Source organism: Leguminivora glycinivorella, chromosome 22 (assembly GCF_023078275.1).
Source record: "Leguminivora glycinivorella isolate SPB_JAAS2020 chromosome 22, LegGlyc_1.1, whole genome shotgun sequence".
Classification (NCBI taxonomy): domain Eukaryota; kingdom Metazoa; phylum Arthropoda; class Insecta; order Lepidoptera; family Tortricidae; genus Leguminivora; species Leguminivora glycinivorella.
In genome coordinates, this window is record NC_062992.1 from 12,774,802 (window position 1) to 12,797,430 (window position 22,629).

Consider the following 22,629-nt stretch of genomic DNA (forward strand, 5'->3'; position numbering starts at 1 on the left):
CTATGTCTGCTAATAAGTAATGAAAAAATAGGTAAACACCATTTTAACAGCTAATACGATGATAAAATAAGGCAATTTATTACATACGAGATATTTTATTTTCTGTTTTGTTTGAAAATTGTTCTATAGACGTAATTCTTAACAAAATAGTAAATAGAAATTTTTTGGTCTTTCTTGCAATTGACTATTGAATCTGCAGTCGGTACACGGTAAGAACACTAATTTCAAAATCTCGTTGTCATTACATGACAGGGTTATAGTGTGCGTGGCCTCAACTGAGTTGAAACTACCTATACCTTTCGAGAAACGGGCTCCTGGTAGGCAAGAATAGTCACGCGATAAACGATTCCCTATCGCACTAACAAATAGTGCGATAGGGACGGCCAGATGTTTTATCATTTATCGCGCGACCATACTTGCCTGCCTGTTTCTTATAAATAATTTATGGGGTTTCACCAGTAACCCCTCGATAATGTACTTGTTTGAGTTCATTTTAACCTAAAATACCACTGTCACTGTTTTAGTGTAAGAAATATATTAACATGTGTGCGTTGATAGCACGTGAAAGCTACAATTTCATTCACAAATAATATTTTTTTTTAGTATGAGGAACTGGTATATTTGGTATTTCTTGTATGCAAGATATTTTAGAAAAAGCTCACAAAATATAGTTACTAAGTGTTGGCGACTGGCTGGTGCGCGACCTCTTTGTAGTAAGTATTAGTTAAAAATAATGTCACTTTCGAAAACTGTTCTCATGTTTTGAAATATGATTGATTAGTCTTCAGTCTGCCTTCTGTCACAAAACTGTAAATAAGCTTGTGTTTGTTTACCAATAATTAAAATTAGTGCTTTTATTACATGTTTTCATCATTTCACGTCAGTAATTACAGTCCACAACCCCGCTAGCTATCACTAAGAATTATAATTACACACTAGCCGGGCCCACAGAGCGAACAGCGTCGCGAAACAATATCTTCACGCGGGAAATGGTTCTCGCTACGCTCGCGGTTCAATATTGGAATCTTTCGCTTGCTCGGGTATCAATATTGGCACGTGCGGTTAAACAACAACTTTGCCCCCTTGTAAAACAATTAATTATTTTTTAGTCGTCTCGCCTATAGGTTACTTGCCTCCTAGTCAAATCAGCTTCTTTTTAAGAACTGTCAAAACGAATTTGAACGACTTGCTCATATGGAATTTATATGAAATCGAATTGAGTGACGTCACGGTCAACTCAGTTACTTTACGAGGGGAGGTACATATATTCGCGGAATGAAGTACAAGGAGGTAAAAAAATACAAAACCTCTTTGCTCGTTTGGTATGGGAACTCTTTAAGAAAAAAAATATATAAATGTCAATTCCAAACTGTCATTTGTTTTAAAGATTTCCCCTTTCAAACAAATTATTTCGGAATAAACTCGCGACTATGGAGCAAATTGAATATCGTGCCGTGATAAAATTTCTAACGAAGCAAAGAAAACATCCGCAACTTATAATGGTTGAAATGAAAGACGTCTACGGGGATCAGTGCCCTGCTAAAACCATGATTTACAAATGGCATGGCCTCTTCAAACATGGCCGAGAGTCAATTGAAGACGACCCTCGCCCAGGACGGCCAATTGAAGCCACATCGTCGGAAATCATTCAAAAAGTTGAAAAACTCGTAGTAGAAGACGCTCGACTCAAAAAGAAACAATTAGCTGCATTAGTTGGTGTATCAGATACAACAATTTTGAGGATCCTGCATGACCATCTTGGCATGACAAAAGTGAGTGCTAGGTGGGTACCAAGAATGCTCAAACCGCAGCAGATGCAACAACGAGTTGAGGCATCGAAGCAATTTTTGAAGTTGTGCGGTGACAATCCTACCCACATATTGGAACGAATTGTGACTGGAGATGAGACTTGGGTTCATCATTTTGAACCTGAGTCAAAACAAGAGTCGATGCAGTGGCATAAGAAGGGTGCACCACCTCCGAAGAAGTTCAGGGTATCAGAATCGGCCGGAAAGTTGATGGCTACCATTTTTTGGGATTCACAAGGAATTCTTATGATCGACTACAAGGACAAGGGTGTTACCATAACTGGGGCATACTATGCAATGCTATTGGAAAGACTACGTGCAGCCATCAAAGAAAAAAGGCGGGGAAAACTGTCCAAGGGTGTGTTGCTATTGCACGACAATGCACCGGTTCACAAGAGCCATGTTGCGACTGCTGCTCTTAACAGGTGCGGCTTCGAATCGCTGGTCCACCCACCCTACAGCCCGGATCTAGCCCCCAGCGATTATTATTTGTTCCCAAATTTAAAAAAAGAACTGCGAGGAAAAAAATTTTGTGACGATGAAGAAGTGAAGGAGGCAATTTCGGCTCATTTTGAGGGCAAAGATAAAAAATATTTTTTTGACGGTTTACATAAATTAATTAGTCGATCTGATAAATGTATTAAGCTCGAAGGTAATTATATAGAAAAGGAAAAATACTTATGTTGTTTTATTTAATTTGCAAATACTTCATTCCGCGAATATTTGAACCTCCCCTCGTATATATTTCTACCTGACTTATTAAATAGAAATTGGATTTAAAAATAACTGCTGTCCATACTTTGACGACCGGTCTGGCTCAGTCGGTAGTGACCCTGCCTGCTAAGCTCCGTCCTGGGTTCGAATCCCGGTAAGGGCATTTATTTGTGTGATGAGCACAGATATTTTGTTCCTGAGTCAAGGATGTTTCCCTATGTATATAAGTATGTATTTATCTATTTAAGTATGTATAGTATAAAATACTATTATTTTAAGTACAGTCAAGTTCTCTATTGTCTCGCGGCGCTGTGTGTGTGTGTGTGTGTGTGTACCCGGCTAGAGCAGTTGGAACAGTGCTCACCGGAATTCTGCTGCAGCGCGGAGGTGAGGTTGGTGCGCAGCGCCGCCACCACGCCGCCCGCCGCCGGCGCCTCCGCCGCCTCCACGGCCGCGCGCAGCCGCCCGCGCTCCACCACCTACAACGCAATCCAATTCAAATATGTATACACATAAACTCACGTCATAATTTCTAAGATTAACGTTAGTAAATAGCCTACCTGCCTCCTAGTCAAATCAGCTTCTTTTTAAGACCTGTCAAAACGAATTTCAACGTCTTGCTAATATGGAATTATTATGAAATCGAATTGAGTGACGTCACGGGTCACGGTCAACTCAGTTACTTTATATATTTCTAGCTAACTTATTAAATAGAAATGGGATTAAAAATAACTTCTGTCCATGTTTTTCTTATATTTATCTGACGCTTTATTTCGTACATGGCAAAAATATTTGATTTTAAGTACAGTCAAGTACCCTATTACAGAAACATCATATGGTCAATATAGACGGTCAAACAAGTTTATCACTGTGAAAGCAGTTAGTACTTGAGAACCCCATGCCACCACCACTCTAGGCATCTCTCGCATATACAGAGGACGCTTGTTTGATGAAATACTTGGCCACTGTTAATCTTGGTATTTTTTTCTTTCATAAATACATACAATCACACCTGTATCCCATAAAGGTGTAGGTAGAGCACATCATAAACTACTTGAGCCAAGAGTGGCACTGAAACTTGAGTAAAGTTTCAGTGCCACTCTTGGCAAAAAGGGGTTGAAAGACGAAATTGCAGTAACCGGTTGCTAGCCTCTCGCCTACGCCACAATTTAACCCCTATTCCACAGGAGATTTCTACGACACTCACTGGAAGAAAGGGAGTGGTGAAATTCTTAACCCGTCATCACTCACCACACGGTCATTTTTTTTCTTTCATATATGATAAACTTACTTATAATTATCCTCATTTCTTTAAATTTTAACTTCTGATTAACAGAAACGTCGTCGTCAAGGCAGACATTTTCCACTTTTAAATTTATTCTAATCCTCATTTCTGTTGTTAGATAGGTACAGTGAGCTGCAAAATTGCATGGAGAAATTATGTATGAATTCATTCACCATGAACTTTTGCAGCTGATAGTACATCTTATGATTTTGGCTGATTCCTCACGCCATTTCACTGAAAAGTCAAACTTTACTAGATATAATATTGTCTTCGGTTACCGCGATAGTTACTCATGAAATAAAACTATGTAAACGGATTAAATCGCGTATCACATCTGATAATGGAACAAGCACGACGAAGGCCGTGAGGCATTTGTGTTGTATGGTGTTGGACATTTGCAGTTTGTTCTTTGTCAATTTTGTGTAGATTAATAAAATTGGTTAATTATTTTTTAACATAGTAATGGTAAATTTTTTGAATATTGTATAACTAGCTTTATTAATAGTGTGTGAACCTGCCTTAGAAATCTATATTATTTGTGGTCATGGTTCGTTAATATTTCTTCTATGTGGGTAGCTTTTGCACATTGTAATTTTTCCTCAGTCACCCGTTGACCACGAACGCTGTAAAGAGTTCGAAACGTCGGGATGTATTTTAAATTCATTATACGTGATTTAATCCGTTTACATAGTTTTACTAGATATAGTGATACGCGTAAGTCTTACCAAAGTAGAGACGACAGTCTTCAAATTGGTGACCAAGTCCTTGGCCAGTATAGTGAAGTCCTCTCTCAGCTGGTGGTCGGGCGTCAAACTCGTTAAGGATGTCGGGCCTCCGCCGGTGCCTACGCTTAGGGCCTCCGCACCGGGCAAGGACTGAGGACGAGCCGCTGCGCATGCTACAAAATAATTTTTATACAAAATTACTTTCTATAATTCGTCTAAAAAAAAAAATTGTATTAGGTACTTGGTAACTTATGGTGAATCAACTTTTTCTTGCTTTTTGCAAGAATTGCCCATACATATTATTAGCTCTACTTTTGTGAGTTTTAACCTGGCCGTCGTGAATAAAGATCCTTATTTTTATTTTACATTAAGGGAATAATTAAAAAAAAAAACATTTACAATTAAATCTATATGTGACCCAGTGGAAGAGACACTTTTTTCATACAAAAGTGAAGGACAGCTAGGTCCACTGGGTCACTGCTCGAAATAAAGTAATAAAATAGCAAATCCTATAAAAACATGATGTATTGCATAACTTGTATATCTGTTTTTAATATAATAAGTATAAACTAATTACACTAAATACAAATTAAATTTTCTGACCACATGTAGTCGAAGTATGCGTAATTTTGCTGGCAAAGAAAAGTTGATTCACCCATTGGCGATGCAATGTTCTCTCACGCGGCAAATGGCCAATATGTGTAGGCAGTTTGCCTCGCGAGGACATTGCCTTCTTAATAACATCTGATGGTTCTCACCCTTACATTTTTTGGCATATATTGATTTAGACTAACACGATTTGCACTCATAATTTTAGAACAAAACGGGACTTAATCGCGTAAACACTTACATTTATATTAGGCCCGACGTTTCGAACATCACATTATGTTCGTGGTCACGGGTAGACTGGCGAGGAATTGCATCAACATCTTCTAGCCGCGCGAGTTTCTCGAACTACCCGCACTTGTTCTTGATTATTCACTTTTGCGCTAGGGTTGTCACTTTGCCTACACACAACACTCACGACATCAGCCGGTGTGTCCCTCGGTGTTTTTTCACGCTTACATTTGCTAATCACTGGATTCCACGAAGAAGAAATTCCCTGTCCCTCATTTTGGTTGAAATTTCGATGCTTCCTAATTTCAATCGCTTCACGTACTTTTCTGCTGTAATAAGTCTGCGGTAGCTGAACATCTGCTACAGTCGGGACCAAACCACTGGATCGAGCTCCATAGTCCCAAAATTCTATCAACGGAACGTCTGTTCTACAGCAGAAAAGTACGTGAAGCGATTGAAATTAGGAAGCATCGAAATTTCAACCAAAATGAGGGACAGGGAATTTCTTCTTCGTGGAATCCAGTGATTAGCAAATGTAAGCGTGAAAAAACACAGAGGGACACACCGGCTGATGTCGTGAGTGTTGTGTGTAGGCAAAGTGACAACCCTAGCGCAAAAGTGAATAATCAAGAACAAGTGCGGGTAGTTCGAGAAACTCGCGCGGCTAGAAGATGTTGATGCAATTCCTCGCCAGTCTACCCGTGACCACGAACATAATGTGATGTTCGAAACGTCGGGCCTAATATAAATGTAAGTGTTTACGCGATTAAGTCCCGTTTTGTTCTAAAATTATTTTTTGGCATACTTATGATGTACACATTTTAGTAACAAAGTTTTAGTTATGTTATAGCAATCTTTTGTTTTTCCCACCCGATTTTGAAACGTAGATTTCTTGCTTTCCGTATGCAAGTGCTTTTCTAAAATGTACGTAAGTATTAGAAATTTTGGAAATTTGGTGAAACTGCTTGTATTTTAAGTAAAGCTAGAATAATCATCTAGGGAGTGTACAAGTTTCTAATGGGTCGGCAACGCGCATGTGACACCCCATGAGTTGCAGGTGTCCATGGGTTACGGTGACCGCTTTCCATCAGGCGGGCCGTATACCTGTTTGCCACCGACGTGGTATAAAAAATAGTATTAGCCACAATAGCTAACAAATATCGTTATTTACTTGATGCTTTTGTAACACAGTTTTGATACAATATATGGCTTTCCATCACATAAGGGTCCTTCTGTATATACACAGTCAGTCAAGCAAATCTTGCCACTAAATAAAGACGCGAAATCCAAATTTTCTATGTGATGATAAACCTTCGCTCCTAGATTTTCAAATTTACCGCCTTTTCTAAAAAACTAGATTTTCTTAACCGTCTATATAATTATAGCTGTTTGGCTGTCACTATGTTGCACTAGACCAGACTCTACAAACATATATGTTAGATAAAGCAAACCTATACATATAGAAATTTATAGAATAGGTAAGCATAAAATATATTTTAACTGTAGGCCTAGCACATGATTGCCGCGAGATAGATCACGCGTCTTCTTCTAACTGTATTAATGACATAAGGACGGGTAGACTATCTCGCGGCGACATAATCTCGCGGCAATGCTAACCCTGCCGGTCTGCAGTAAAGTTGAATGAAAAAACTACAAAGCCAAGCTTTTGGGTCATTTAAATCCATGTTTGCAATGAGATGAGTCAAGCAAACTCTATCTACCTACTAGAATTTATAAGCTTCTGTCAATTGTATTTACATATTATCAGATTTTTCAATACACTAAGGAAATCAACGGTGTATGCTAAATATATAAATATGCAAACTGGTATGCTCTCTGAAAAGAAAGGAAGTATAATAATGTAGAACCTAAACTAGTGACGCAAAAATCGCAAAATAAACAAAAGAACATCATGCAGGTTCCAATGTAATGATCATAATGGTAATTTGAGTTGATATATTACAAGAATTTATAAGTTATTATTTGAATTCCCTTTCATCATCATCAGCCCGCTGCAGTCCACTGCTGGACATAGGCCTCCCCCAAGGTACGCCACAGAGCTCGGTCTGCTGCTTTATGCATCCAGTTTCCGCCGGCCCCCCTATGCAAATCATCCCGCCATCTAGCCAGAGGGTGTCCCACACTACGTTTACCAAGACGCCCCTCAAGCGCCAAGAATTCCCTTTGGAGATATGTAATTATGTACTTACTTATGATATATTTACTGTAATTGACAACCGGATTCGTAGAATTTTAGTGGTGCTGGTGAACTTATAGGAATAAAATGCCATCTTTGTACAGTTGCAAGCTGTAATCATTTAAATAATATGTAAATTGGGCCTGCATACTTTAATATCATTCTAAACTACAAAAAATGCAACTGAGATGTCATTCTAAAATATAAACTGTGAACTCTACTTACGTTCACAGTAGGTGCCTTATAGATTACCTCTAAGTTTATTTCTAGTTCTAGTAATAATAATAATCTGACGATACCATAGCATTTTGAAACCCCTATTATCTCTTAGATTCTAAAAACCACTATCCCGGAAAAACATGCTTTCTAAAAATGTACGTCTTCCTAAATACTATATTTCCCGAATTGGACTTCATCCGAAAGTAAACATTTTTGGAAAGCAACAAAATTGCTTTCCCAAAATGTTTTTCAGAATAGTGGTTATTTGTATCGCCGCTAAAACTAACTTCAGTGGGGCTATCTCCGCGCTAAACTAGTGCCGCTATACGATTACATGCCATTCATAAACCTTAATCAATGAATTTAAGGTAATATTTGCAGGTTATTGTGTTCCTACACTACAAGCTCTTTACACAATGTACCTGACCAAATAAATCTTGTCACGACGAGTTAAGGCGTATGAATGGTTTACGCTACACTAAATGTACCTTGCACGCAATGCCGGGAGGTCACGGTGTTGGCTGCAATGGAACACCGGTGACCTAGATGTTACCAATTTTATTCACATCAGATTCGGGAATTGATCTGTTCATTGTCAGGGACATGAAGATGTTTGTACTTAGATTTTACCAATTATAATTAGGTACATCATTTCAGCAGTCCAATGTCTCTACGGATATTGCTGTAAACCGACTTTTAGGAAGGTCACATACTTCGTATTGTAACCGGCTACGGTTATTTCAATAATCATTACTGTTAATGATATGACTCTAAGATATGGGCTATGAGAAAATGTCTAAACTAGAAACTTTACGGAGACATTTTTTATTTGTAAATATCACCTTTGTTGAATCACTCACTTATATTCTGATCTTCATATTCCCTCAAAAACTCGAAAATATACTGACACAATATTTTAGCTATTGGAATTATATAACCAGCACCACCACTGTCACTTGACATGTTTTAGTCACTATAATTTAATAATCAATTTAAAATATTTAGACACTTCACGATGAAATTGTTCACTACCGCTAATCTTAGAGGCAAAACAATGAATAACATCACAAGGCCTGACTAAAATTATACCTTCTCTATCTATAGCAATTTAGACTTTAAAGAGTTTAAAGCATTCAAGTAGAGCGCAAAATATAATAAAAAAATCAGGCTAGATTAGATAATGGTGTTGCCATGTGTAATGTGTATTGGTTAGAGAAAGTTACAACAGTTTTTACTTAAAAAATAAAACATGTAACCCCAATACCTATTGCAGTATTTTTAGTGTGACTCATCATCCCTTGCGTTATCCCGGCATTTGTCATGGCTCATGGGAGCCTGAGGTCCGCTTTGACAACTAATCCTTACATTTGGCGTAGGCCCTAGTTATTACGAAAGCGACTGCCATCTGACCTTCCAACCCGAAGGGTAAACTAGACCTTATTGGAATTAGTCCGGTTTCCTCACGATGTTTTCCTATTGACTAAAAACCGGCCAAGAGCGTGTCGGGCCACGCTCAGTGTAGGGTTCCGTAGTTTTCCGTATTTTTCTCAAAAACTACTGAACCTATCAAGTTCAAAACAATTTTCCTAGAAAGTCCTTATAAAGTTCTACTTTTGTGATTTTTTTCATATTTTTTAAACATATGGTTCAAAAGTTAGAGGGGGGGGGACGCACTTTTTTTTCCTTTAGGAGCGATTATTTCCGAAAATGTTAATATTATCAAAAAACGATCTTAGTAAATCCTTATTCATTTTTAAATACCTATCCAACAATATATCACACGTTGGGGTTGAAATGAAAAAAAATATCAGCCCCCACTTTACATGTAGGGGGGGTACCCTAATAAAACATTTTTTTCCATTTTTTATTTTTGCACTTTGTTGGCGTGATTAATATACATATTGGTACCAAATTTCAGCTTTCTAGTGCTAACGGTTACTGAGATTATCCGCGGACGGACGGACGGACGGACAGACAGACATGGCGAAACTATAAGGGTTCCTAGTGGACTACGGAACCCTAAAAACTGGAACTAATTAATCTCATTTAATGTAGGCAAGTAAATTGTCATATACATCATAGGTACAATGTATAAGATAATACCTAGCAAAATGTTAAGATGACTTAAGCATTAGCTCATCTCTAATTTGATTACTAAAAATCGAAACACATTCGACTAACATGTGTATTGAATTGCGGTGAGGTATAAAATAGCATGCAGCACATTACGACGGAGAATAGATCGATAGCTACGTTATCAGTAGATAGCGGGCAAACTTTAGATTATATGATCAAGGTCGCTATGACTTCATCTCGATACGTGTATCTTTATGGAAACTGAGGCTTAGAAAAAAAACCAACAAGGAAAAACCCAACTAGATTAACCCTTCGAGCCCCAAGCATCTGTATGTATTTACTTATATTTTACTGACATCATATGATGTCGCTGGGACTCGAAGGGTTAATACACCGATAAGTGACGGGAAAGGCCGTTTTCACATTATCCGATCCGATATCGGATGTCGGAAGGATTGCAATAGAAAAAATCGAAGATGGCGCCTGTAATGTATGGGATATCGGTCCGACATCCGATATCGGATCGGACAATGTGAAAACGCACTAAAGGTCTCCATCTACTGATCTCAGTCCTACATCATCATCTGGCCAATCGCTGGTGAGGTCAGTTGAGAGTAACTCTAATATATAATTTCAGTGCAAACTGTTTTATAGACAAGACGTTTAACGCTTAGCAGATACCTATGCTCGTCACACTTTGCCACCAAACGTAGCTTAAACAATTTAGTTATTTTACACTCGATTAAGTCTCATTTACAATTATAATAATGTCTTTTTTTACTCTCGCTCTCTCAAAATCAATGAGCATTTTATAAAATAAATGTGTTGCTGATGTGTTATAATTATTATTCCAAAAGAGTAGACTTGTCCGTGTGATTTCGTACAGATGTAACTAATTTGAAAATATCAAGCAAAAACAAAACATGTCGGATTGTTTGTACATTGGAATCCTTTCGCTGAAGCAAACCGATGTAGCGAGCGTGTATCGTTTAATAAGTAATATCTTGTATTGATCCATTGAAATCGTATCAATTAAGGGGTGTCGGCTTGCATCAAATGAGGTAGTTCTAATTTGCATTCTATATTATTAGAGATGAAATAGTGAAGTCAAATCCAAGTTTTCCACCTCGAAAGCCGATGGGGTCATAATTAAATTCATGGAAATCCATAAAATTTTAGGACCTCTTCTGACTTTTGTTAAATTTTACCACCAAGAACCTTTTTAACGGCAAAAGTGGCTATGAACAATTTTATGTCTACTAAATTATCGTTATTATGAATATAATTTTATCTTGGTAAGCCATATATTTACTGAGATACGGTTATTGAAAGTTTTGCACAATTTCGACAAAAGCGAAAAGTAGTTGTAGCTTTTCGGAGGTGTATAATCTTTTTTAATCCATAGTGAACATGATTTTTTACGGAGTCCACAAGGCTTCATTTCTCAACCGACGTTGGAACCACCAACTCCTCAGGTTCTGCTTAAAATGAACAATTTTTAGTACTTACAAAGAAGGTTGTACCAGCAGTTGTGGTTGCGAGAAAGTAGGTGTCAACAGCTCAGCTGTTTGCACCTACTGCAGTGGACAATTCTGCGGTAAAGTTACCAGGTCTGGTGTGTGCCAATGTTGATAAACCACTCGATGATGATCCACCATCAGATGACGATTTTGACCTTCCTGATCAGTTGACGGAGACATACTACCTCGGTAAGCTTTCTCCTAAAGGAGTGCTGTAGATTCGAAGGCCCAGTCTAGTTCATTTATCGTTAACTATGTTTATTTCACTAACTAACCGTACTTCATATAATTCATATTGCAAACCTTTGAGAAGCCGAATCTTCGAAACTATTTGACATAACAAACCAAATTAGTCTCATTTAATTACAAATTTTGTCTACTTTAAATTGTGTATAGTTACTTTTGCCGTACCATGGGTCCTTTGTTGAAAAAAATCGTAAATGCTGAAATTTTCTATGGATTTTCGTGTATTTAATAATGACCCCATTGGCTTTCGAGGTGGAAAACTTAGATGCCGCATCACTATTGCATATATAACAATATGAAACACCAATTAGAACTACCTCATTTGATGCAAGGCTGAATGTACGATTTCAATGGATCATATGACATAGCCACAACATGAAATTACCGTGGAACTTTTCGTCATTTCGATTTCGTACAGTCATGGAAATAGTGGGATTTATTTTTTCTGCTATTTCGTCTCTTCTCAGTACCAATCATAATTCAGTAACACTGTAAAAAGGAACGTAGTAGCAGAGAAAAAAATATTTTTTGTACATTAAATGAACTCGTTATGTAGTAAAATAAAGCGATCACTAGTAGATGTACATAATACGACGCACAAAACATGTAATGGCAGTCCACACAAAATACTATTTATAATTTGGCGTAAAATGTTCAATGGAGAAGTGTAAAAGGATCGAAAGAGGGGTGAAATAAAAATAAAAAGGTCTTACGAACTAAAGTAGAGGCCAGAAATGTTGAAAGAAACGCTGTAAGTTAACAGAAAAGTACATTAGAGTTGGTGAAATTGAGCATAAGATGGGTCACACAAAAGATACTAAACATGACATACAGGCATTTTTCCAATGCCTTGATATACTATGTTTCCTAGCATATAGTTCTTAGCGAAATGCTCGCATTTTGACCTAGCAAAGTGACGGTAGCCAAGCCATTCATGACATTAGCTTGACATGCCCAGAGTTCAATAAGTTTATATTCAGAATAACCAGTTTCGCAAAAGGTACCTACATAGAATCAAAAAAGAAAATAACTTTTTTACTTTATGAAGTTCAAATTTTTCACTTTTCAAAAATGTCCCACTTATTTATAAAATTACGCCAATTGTATTGTTTTACTTGTATTGGGAAAGTGAGCTTTAGACAATTTATTACACAAATAGAACTTCCACACAGACTGTTACTATACCTAATCATAGGTTTAGATATTGAGTAAATCAGCATAATCGTATTTGTTTGTAACACAGTTTTGTACCTGTTCAACATTTCGTACATTTTGGGAAAGCAGTCATTCTGAACAACCCACTCGTGCACCAAGCCTTAAGTTCCGGGCCTCAAAGTCTCGCATGCGACCTGAGAACTTACCGATCTCGTAGAATCCTTGACAAGACATAATTTCAAAATACTCAATTTACTATAATATTTTGGATAGAAGTCTTGGTTTGCTTGTATTGTTTTCCATAGACTACCAAAACTTATCGAGGCCATTCGAACAACCTTTTTGTTTTATTACAGAGCTCTTATGGTTATCTCCTGTCTTCATCATCAGGTCAGCTCCATGACTACATGTCTATATAATATACCTTGTCATCATTACATAAATGTATAATTGTATACAACATTTTATCTCAATATTCTCAATCGCAAATCAGTCAAATTCCAATATTTGACCATAAAATCAAAAACAAGTTAAATAAGCTTGTAATAACAAAACTTCACAACCAGTTTTTATTTGGCAAAACTTACACGACTTCGTCATAATTTAAAAACAATACAAGAACAAAACGAGTACAAATCTTGAGTCACTTCGTGTTCAGATAATTTTGAATACTCTTCGGGACAGGATCCAGGATTGGGAATGTAGGTATTTTTGTGTTCACTATAAACAAACACAAATGTCAGGGTGTTAAAATATGCACTATTAGATATTTTCATTATAATCTTAAGTGAAGATCAAAAAATATGCAACCCAATTTGGAACTTTTATTTTCCCATTAAATTGGAAAAAACTCACGAATAATCCACACGTAGCAGCGTCGCGAGGCAATGCGCCAGGGTTCGAAAGGATAATTATCGTTGATAATTATCACGATAATTATCGTGATAATAAAAGGTGGATGGTTACCGATTGATAATAACAAACAAACTGGAGGACAAACAAATTTTGCCAAAGGAAATATAATTTTGGCTTCTTAACATAATTTAGATTTTTATATTAAAGGAAAAAATGGAAAAATTTACGCTTCCGGCGGGACTTGAACCCGCATCATTTGCAATCCGTGCAAGGCTCTTAACCAATTGAGCTACGGAAGCCACGCCGGACATCGCAAATCTTTCCATGCCTTTCCTTATGTACACACGTCTTGGGGTGACGTCCTGTTACTCGCGCCGCAAAGAGCCAAAGCGCGCTGCCTCGACCGAGGCAAGTCTATCATTGGTCGTTTGCCGCTTGACGACACTACCTCGCGAAATTGCTCGCTTTGTGTGGACCCGCTTAAAAACGTATAGGGTCTATGTCTAACACGTCAATTATTAAAAAAAACATTGAATTTTAAACTAAACTGTTTCAAAATCCAATTTTTGTTGTAACTTGTGCATATTTTAATACCCAAAAAGCGTTACGAAGCATCTACCACTTCCACATCTAATATTTAAGGACACTACAATCTATCTTTCAGGGGTTTTTGAGTAAAATAGACAAGATACCCCTTATATTTATATTTCTAATAACTGGATCGTTGATTATTTTGAAGGAAACCACTAAAACCCCTAAGAGAACATTTTGTCAGTTATAATATAAGAAACACAAAGATTAAATAAATTTCGCGGTTCCCAATTTATTTTTCTGTCTTCATCTTTGCATTTGATTATTCGATAAAAGCGACAAATGACAGGCTGCATTTATTGTAATAAAATCAAAACAAGACATTGTCTTCGGTTACCGCGATAGTTACTCATGAAATAAAACTATGAAAACGGATTAAATCGCGTACAATGAATTTACAATTCATCCCGACGTTTCGAACACTTTACAGCGTTCGTGGTCAACGGGTGACTTAGGAAAAATTACAATGTGCAAAAGCTACCCACATACAAGAAATATTAACGAACCATGACCATAAATAATATAGATTCATTATACGCGATTTAATCCGTTTCCATTGTTTTATTTCATCAAAACAAGACATTGATTTTCTTTTATAAAAAAAAATGCGCCGCGTCAATGATTTTTAGTATTTTCTAATGAGGAGGCACACTCAAAGGTTATGACAGATGGCGCCACCCTGTCACTTCGCCACCGTGAGAGCGAGAAGATGATATGTTTTTTCTCTCTCTCACATATGAATGACAGTGACATGCCTAGGCACTTGCACAGGCGCCGCCTGGCGGGATAAAATGTCAGTGTGCCTCCTCATTGTCAATTGTCACTTTTATACCCACATGGCACACAATAATAAATATATAGTAAGAATAAAACCTTACCTATGGGAAGACTGGCGGCAGAGTTGGGCATGGATGACGCGCCACCGCCCGGCGATGGCGGCGCTGTGAGCGCTGAGAGAGCCTGTTGGAAAACATGGTAAAGTTTATATAACTGTGATTATAACATGGGCGGCTCACTCCGCGATTCTATCGCCGCGCTACGAGTACAGTCAAGTGTAAAAATATGGGTGTACACATCTTACTAAAAAATATGTCCCATAGCATCTTAGTCCGGTGTAATAAGAGCGTAATACCATATTTATGAGACGATTTTTTCGATACATATTTTTGCACTAGACTGTACAAGCCGGCGGCCGCGTGTTCGCGGCCTATTCATTGGTGACGACCTTCGCGCGGCGCAATAGAATTCAATGTCGGCTGCTCGCGTGCGGTCCGTTTGTTAAATGTAGGTAAGAATTTAGAATGGCGGCATGTGAACATCAAAGGAGTGAGCCTTCTGTACTTTTACTTGTATAATAAAGAGACAAACAGTAGCCTATGTCACTCTCCATTCTTTCAACTATCTCCACCATCACGTCAATTCGTCGCTCCATTTTGCCGTGAAAGACGGATAAACAAACAGACACACACTCTCATTTATAATATTAGTATGGATATATTTAGAGTTACTACGAAACATTATTAGCATACTGGAATATTTGCATAAAGATCTAGTTTTCACTCGGTTGGAAGGTTCTGCAGGTTCTAGCGCTTGTACACAGGAGTTTTCTCAAAAGTGTGCACGATTTAAATGTAGACAACGCAAGCGTAACCATATGCTTGTTCTCACCGACCAATAAATAATGTCAAAGACGCTTCCGTTGCGAGTTTGCGCCCATTATTCGTTAACAAGATGTCCCGACGCGCATTTGTGTTGCTGAGATATTTTTAGAGAAGAAATACGTCTGGAACGCAATTTCTATACTTTCGAGAACCCGAAGTGCGCAGTCCGAACTTGCGCCGGACCTTCTTCACGCTGGAGGCGCCCTCTAGCTACATCTGCCCTACACTAGTTATAATAGGACATTACCATATGCGAGCTAGAGCCGTCGGCGAGTGGCGGCGCCAGCTCCACCGAGGCGCACTTGCTGTTGGACTTCTTCTTGCGCAGCCCGAACTTGCGCCGGTCCTTCTTCACGCTGGGCGAGGCGCCCTCTAGCGACACCTGCTTTAAACGAAATATAACATTCATTTACATACAATTATCGCTCAGTATTCAATTTTGTCTTTGATCAGAATAGGAATGACGACTACATAAAAAAATTACATTCTGTTCAGTCCGTTAGATCGTCCAAAGGTGCCCATCACACTCGCCGCGTTACCGCGTTGAATAGCGATGGACAGCCTTTGCAAAAGGAATGACCCTGGGCGCGGGTCAAGGCCTCTTTCCCGTAAGCGACGACCCAATTCCCTAAGGAAGACTTTTGCCTACCGGGGTGAACAAGTAATTGAAAATATCTACCTCAGCACAGTCCCCCAGGGGCCCATTTCTCGAAGCTACAAGTTACAATTTACAAGCGGTAGTCAATGTCTAATATGACAAGTTGGAAAGAGACCCGCTTGTAACTTGTAACTTTCAGTTTTGAGAAATGGGTCTGTCCCCTGCGGAAGGGGACTTTAACCTTCAATTATTTTAAGTTTGACTACACATTATACACGTTAAACTTTCGTGAGACATATTCAAATAATTAATGAATCTACGGTTGTACTCACGTTATTACATCGCTATTGCTGCGACATGTTTCGGGCCAATTCGGAGGCCCCTCTTCAGGGATATAGGAGATCACGCGGCGGCTAAACTCCGTGGACTCCGTGGCCCAAAACATATCGCAGCAATAACGATATAATAACGTGAGTACAACTGTAGATTAATTAATTATTTGACTACATTGTTTGTCATTGTTTTAAAAGATAAAATATCAAATAAACTAATAAAAATAAATCAATAAGATCCAAACAAAGATTTACTAACAGATTTGAGAATCAGATTTTCTTAGAAAAATCTTCAATAAATCTTCTCACGTTAGTGAACGGCGTCTGAAATAAATACGAGTTTTCTTAAAATTAACCATACAAAATGTAATTGTCACTAAAACCGGAAAATAATAAAGGTAGTAGCAAACCTCGGACACTGCGATCAAATATATGAAAGAGGCGCGTTCCTAGCACACATTCTAAGCTCGTGTAGGTGAACGCGTACTATGCTTATATGAGTGAGATATGACAGGTCGACTGTTCGCGTTTTTGACCGTTTTGAGGTAACCGAGCCCTGGTGGGCGGCACTTTCAGCGGGGAGCGTGTCCACCATAAGTGCATGGCGCCCAACAACCTATTGCTGGTCAATTGGACATACATGTATACATAAATGTAGACCCGTATAGTCGCAACTGGTCGAAAACGCAAAATGTCCACTGTCCAGGCAGGCAGGTATGGTCGCGAGATAAATGATAAAACATCAGGCCGTCCCTATCGCACTATTTGTAAGTGCGATAGGGACGGCCCGATGTTTTATAGTTTATCGGGCAGGCGCTGCAACTGCTGGACGGACAGCTGGGCTTGTCCCAGCTCTCGAGATGCCTCCAATGGGCCGCCAGACTATAATATACTCACATCTGTATCATGGTGGTGCATGTTCTGTATCTCCAGCATAGAATCCAGCAGGTGCTGCAACTGCTGGACGGATAGCCGGGCTTGTCCCAGCTCTCGAGATGCCTCCAATGAGCCGCCAGACTATAATATACTCACATCTGTATCATGGTGGTGCATGTTCTGTATCTCCAGCATAGCATCCAGCAGGCGCTGCAACTGCTGGACGGACAGCTGGGCTTGCCCCAGCTCTCGAGATGCACTCTCCAATGGACCGCCGGATTCTGGGACATAAATATTCAATTATAATTTAGATACTCTTCATGATTATAAGCGCTGGTGGCCCAGCGGTAAGAGCGTGCGACTTTCAGTCTGGAGGTCGCGGGTCCGAACCCCGGCTCGTACCAATGAGTTTTTTGTCAGAACTTAAGTGCGAAATATTTGCCAGTCGCTTTTCGGTGAAGGAAAACATCGTGAGGAAACCGGACTAATTCCAATAAGGCCTTATTACCCTTCGGGTTGGAAGGTCAGATGGCAGTCGCTTTCGTAAAAACTAGTGCCTACGCCAAATCTTGGGATTAGTCGTCAAAGCGGACCTCAGGCTCCCATGAGCCCTGGCACCGGGATAACGCAAGGAGAATGATACTCTTCATGCTTATGTTTCAAGGTTGTTTATTTTGTAAAGTAGTTGAAAACCCTTGGCAATTTCCATAGTTAAATTGGGTGTTCACCTAATTAGGTATCACAATTATTTAAATGGACAAACTTCTCGTAATACTAATAACTGGCTTTTACAATGCCTTAAGGCAGCAATAATTACCCCACAATCAGAAGCAATATCCCAAGCAAAACTATTTGACGCAATATTTTAGGTTTTTTTTTTATATTCAACAAGACTGCAGTAGAGCCGATTTACAATCGAACTGAGAAAGGCTCCTTTAAGTTGAATATACAACTTTAATATGTCCACAGTATACCAGTTTATCACACGATAACAGCCCGACAGTTAGGGCCCATTTAGACGGTAAGAGAACTCGCATACGAGTTTTATTACATTGCGGTATTTAATGGATGTGCAATATTGTATGTAACCTCAACAGCGCGCAATGTAACTAAAATCGCATGCGAGTTCGGACGCCGTCTAAATCAGGCCTTAATCACGAAAGCTAACAGTGGCGAATAACTGACATAGAGGAATAAAGAGTTGTAACTCCATACGTCAGTAAATGCGGGTTATTTGTATAGGCATAGTTAAGTGACATCTAGCGACAATCACGCGTCAAATAGCGTGAATTATCAGTACTGCTACTTGTCAATATATGTCGCGACGAACGAAAAGTCTAATGCTCACCAAGTTTTAGCTAATATTACAATAGTATTAATCAGTATTCTGTTTTCAATTCCTTCTGCTTGTAATATAAGTTGTAAACTGTTCTAATATTAAATTTTTGACAGACGAGACAGTTGCCACCTAGTATCGAGTAGTGGTACTGATAATTCACGCTATTTGACGCGTGATTGTCGCTAGATGTCACTTAACTATGCCTATACAAATATCTCGCATTTACTGATGTATGGAGTTACAACTCTTCCCTTACTTATTCATCTATGATAACTGACAAGTTGATATGACACAGTCACCGGCATAAATGAGTGATGACTTCTGTACCTTGTCGCTTTTAATCATTTGAAAACTTCGTATGACATTTCAAACAAGATGTTAATGTGACAGGGTACAGAAACCATCATATTTATGCCGGTGATTGTACAACTAACAACCATGCATTAAACACATTTTTAAATAACATTGGAGATTTATGCAAACCAAATAAATTAAGTATAAAACATTAAAATTGTCATCTAAAACATCACAACATTAAGCAGCGTCAAGCAAGCCTAGCATTTCGTCTCAAGAGTTGAGATACCCATAGCTTACCGTTAGTAACCTTCCAAAAACGTCCTTAGTGCAAACAATTGAATCTCATACAAGTGTCCTGAGTCGACGCTGTATACTGTCATACATAGATTAAATATAAGAAGATCATACCATCCCGTACATTAAAATGCGACCGCCTAAGAACACGCATACACTACACCACACATAGATGGCGCATAGATTATTTGTGGGTTAAATTGTGGCGTAGGCGAGAGGCTGGCAACCTGTCACTGCAATGTCACAGTTTCGTTTTCTTTCAACCCCTTATTTGCCAAGAGTGGCACTGAAGCTTTAGTAGTTTCATGTGCTCTGCCTACCCCTTTATGGGATACTGGCGTGATTGTATGTATGATTGTATGTTATTTGTAGATTGGCGTTGTGTCACTTTCGAGGCGTAAATCTATGTCAAAAGTGACACTTAACGCCATCTAAAAGTATAATCGAAAGCAACAAGGCATCTTTTTATTTGTATGCGCGTTCTTAGGCGGTCGCAATTTAATGTATCGGATGGTATGATCTTTTTATATTTAATCTATGATACCGTGCACGCGCGAGCCCGCCCTACTGCACGCCGAGCCAACCGAGCGTCCAATCAGGCCTTACACTTCACTTATTTTCACTTAAAAAGCGATTCAAAAATACCGGTAATAGACCAAGTTATCTTGTCTCAAAGCATTCTGATTATTTTATTTTCCATAGCAGAAGGTAGCGAAAGCGATCATTTGCAGTTGGAATCCTTCACCTTATGACTCGTTATTACACTGTCCGAAATGGTCCCGACTTTTATTTACACACCCTTTAACGCGTTAAAAAACCGGGTTCGTTAGAAATTTTGATTGCGCAATGTTTAAGAACGAAAAACTCGCTCAGCTCGTCCGTTACCTTGCGGAACAAGGTAAAATCCATTATTTCCATCACACATGGACGGGGCCACACACAAAATGTGACATGTTGTAACAGGGGGGAGGGAAGAGTTCCATGTTTGTGAGTCACATACAAAATATTAGCAAAATCTAAGTTAAAAAAAATTCTAAATATGAAAGATTGGATCCAAAATCCTTGGAAGGAGGACGAATGAGTTTTTTTTTTAAATATCGTAAATTTTATGTTCGTTAACTTCGTTAATTTTATACCTAAATCATTTTAAGCAACGCGTTTTTGTGATTTTTGCCGTCCTAAACTAAGAATCTGAATGTGACGTCACACTAGGGGGGGGAGGGTGTAGTTTAGTGTGACGAAGTGTGACAAGGGGGGAGGGAGGGGTAAAAAAGTCATGAAATTGGTGTGACGTAATTAATGGCTGAGCCCCAACGTCTTTTTCGCTCTTATTCCGTAAACGTAGACTCATTTAGACGGCGCGCAAAATCGTATGGGATTTGAGATATAAACCGTCATGCAAATCTTGGCACTAAAAAGGCCGCAAATTTGAAAAATGTAGCATTCACCGGCCAATTGTCTTCATTCAACGCGTGCCTTCCTAAACCTTGACTTGAAAATGTAAATGTGATTTTAATTGCACCTTTTTTAAAGCCCAGATTCGCTTGACCGTCTAGTCTATACATTAAGGACTATTGAGGATGAGGGATATCTATCCCATTCACCTATCAAATGCAGCTTGATGAAACTCTCATTGGAGATCTCACACCGTCTAAATCAGCCTTAAGGTATTTGAAACATTGCCCATTCTGCGTCCTGGGGCCCGTTTCTTGAAAGGTACAAGCCTAGTATTACAAGTGTGTTTCCATGACTACCCATACGATTTGACAGTTCGCGCACTTGTAATACAAGGCTTTGTACCTTTCGATATACGGGCCCCGGGAGTGGAGTGAAAAAACCCTGCGATTGCGAGCAGTGTAGAGCCCAACTTACCGACGATCCATCCAGCCAGGCGGCCGCCGGGGGTCCCCGACACGAACCCCGCCTGCGGCCCGCGGATGGGGGCGCCGTTAGGGCTTATCAGCCCTATGGAAAACACACACTTTGGAGTTGTATGGATTGATTCATTTAGGTGGAAGTATCGGGACCATGTACCAAATTCTTCATCCTTACTTTAGACTTAGAAAAGAAAATATCTAGATGGCACTAGGAAAATCCTTCCATCACCATAGTTGCTAAACTTGTACGAGTGTAAATAAATAATGATAATTATACATATATGTAGTGTCATAATTTATAAGAAGATCACCATCCCATACATTAAAACGCGACCGCCTAAGAACGCGCATACACTACACCACACATAGATGGCGTCACAAAAAATGCCTTGTTGCCATCGATTATTTGTAGATTGGTGTTAAGTGTCACTTTCGAGCCATAAATCTATGTCAAAAGTGGCACTTAACGCCATCTACAAGTATAATCGAAAGCTACAAGACATTTTTTATGGCGCCATCTATGTGTGGTGTAGCGCATTCTTGGGCGGTCGCATATTAATGTATGGGATGGTATTATCTTCTTATATTTAATCTATGGCAGTGTGTTAATTTTACATTAACATATTACCAAATCTCGTAATTAATTATATTTTTTTGTGTTTAGTTATTTCAATCAATCCATAATACTCCTGTAGGGATAGTGCAGGAAAGAGGATAGTTAGCTTAAAACTACATACAAATATAAAATAAACACAAAAAACTAAAGTATTTACAAGAAAATCTAGGGAAAAGTATGTTCTATTTAATAGGAATATTTTAACTGGCCATTTTGGACCTTAACCCTTAAATACATAGTGATGTATATATGCATCATGCATTTTTGACTCTATTGACAGCATGTCAAAATTCCAATTTGAATAAATCGTTGTCAAGGTCATGCATTTAAAGGTTAAATATTGTAATAAGGTAAGGTTTACTGATTGCCAGTTAAAATATGGACAGTTTACTAGAAGACTTGGGATGTTGAGCAGTGGCGGGGCGTGAAAATTTTCGTTGATAAAGCCGGACGAGGTTTTCGGGATCTGTTTTGTATGAACTTCTACAGATACTGGAGAATTTTAGGGAAC

General features: G+C 38.7%; 1 protein-coding gene across 9 annotated transcripts in view; it reads right to left on the bottom strand.

Moving 5' to 3' along the window:
- Positions 1-22,629, bottom strand: part of LOC125237828 (oxysterol-binding protein-related protein 3-like) — a 107,390-nt gene that overhangs the window by 31,860 nt on the left and 52,901 nt on the right. For 6 of the 9 annotated variants that reach the window (XM_048145033.1, XM_048145029.1, XM_048145028.1 and 3 more), the window contains exons 7-12: positions 21,498-21,590; positions 17,852-17,976; positions 16,137-16,274; positions 15,107-15,188; positions 4,533-4,705; positions 2,887-3,001 (exon numbers count right to left, since the gene is read on the bottom strand). In XM_048145033.1, the coding sequence (XP_048000990.1) occupies positions 2,887-3,001; positions 4,533-4,705; positions 15,107-15,188; positions 16,137-16,274; positions 17,852-17,976; positions 21,498-21,590 (726 nt within the window). The remainder of the gene's footprint in view (positions 1-2,886; positions 3,002-4,532; positions 4,706-15,106; positions 15,189-16,136; positions 16,275-17,851; positions 17,977-21,497; positions 21,591-22,629) is intronic. The other 3 variants (XM_048145027.1, XM_048145031.1, XM_048145034.1) reach the window with 2 other exon arrangements.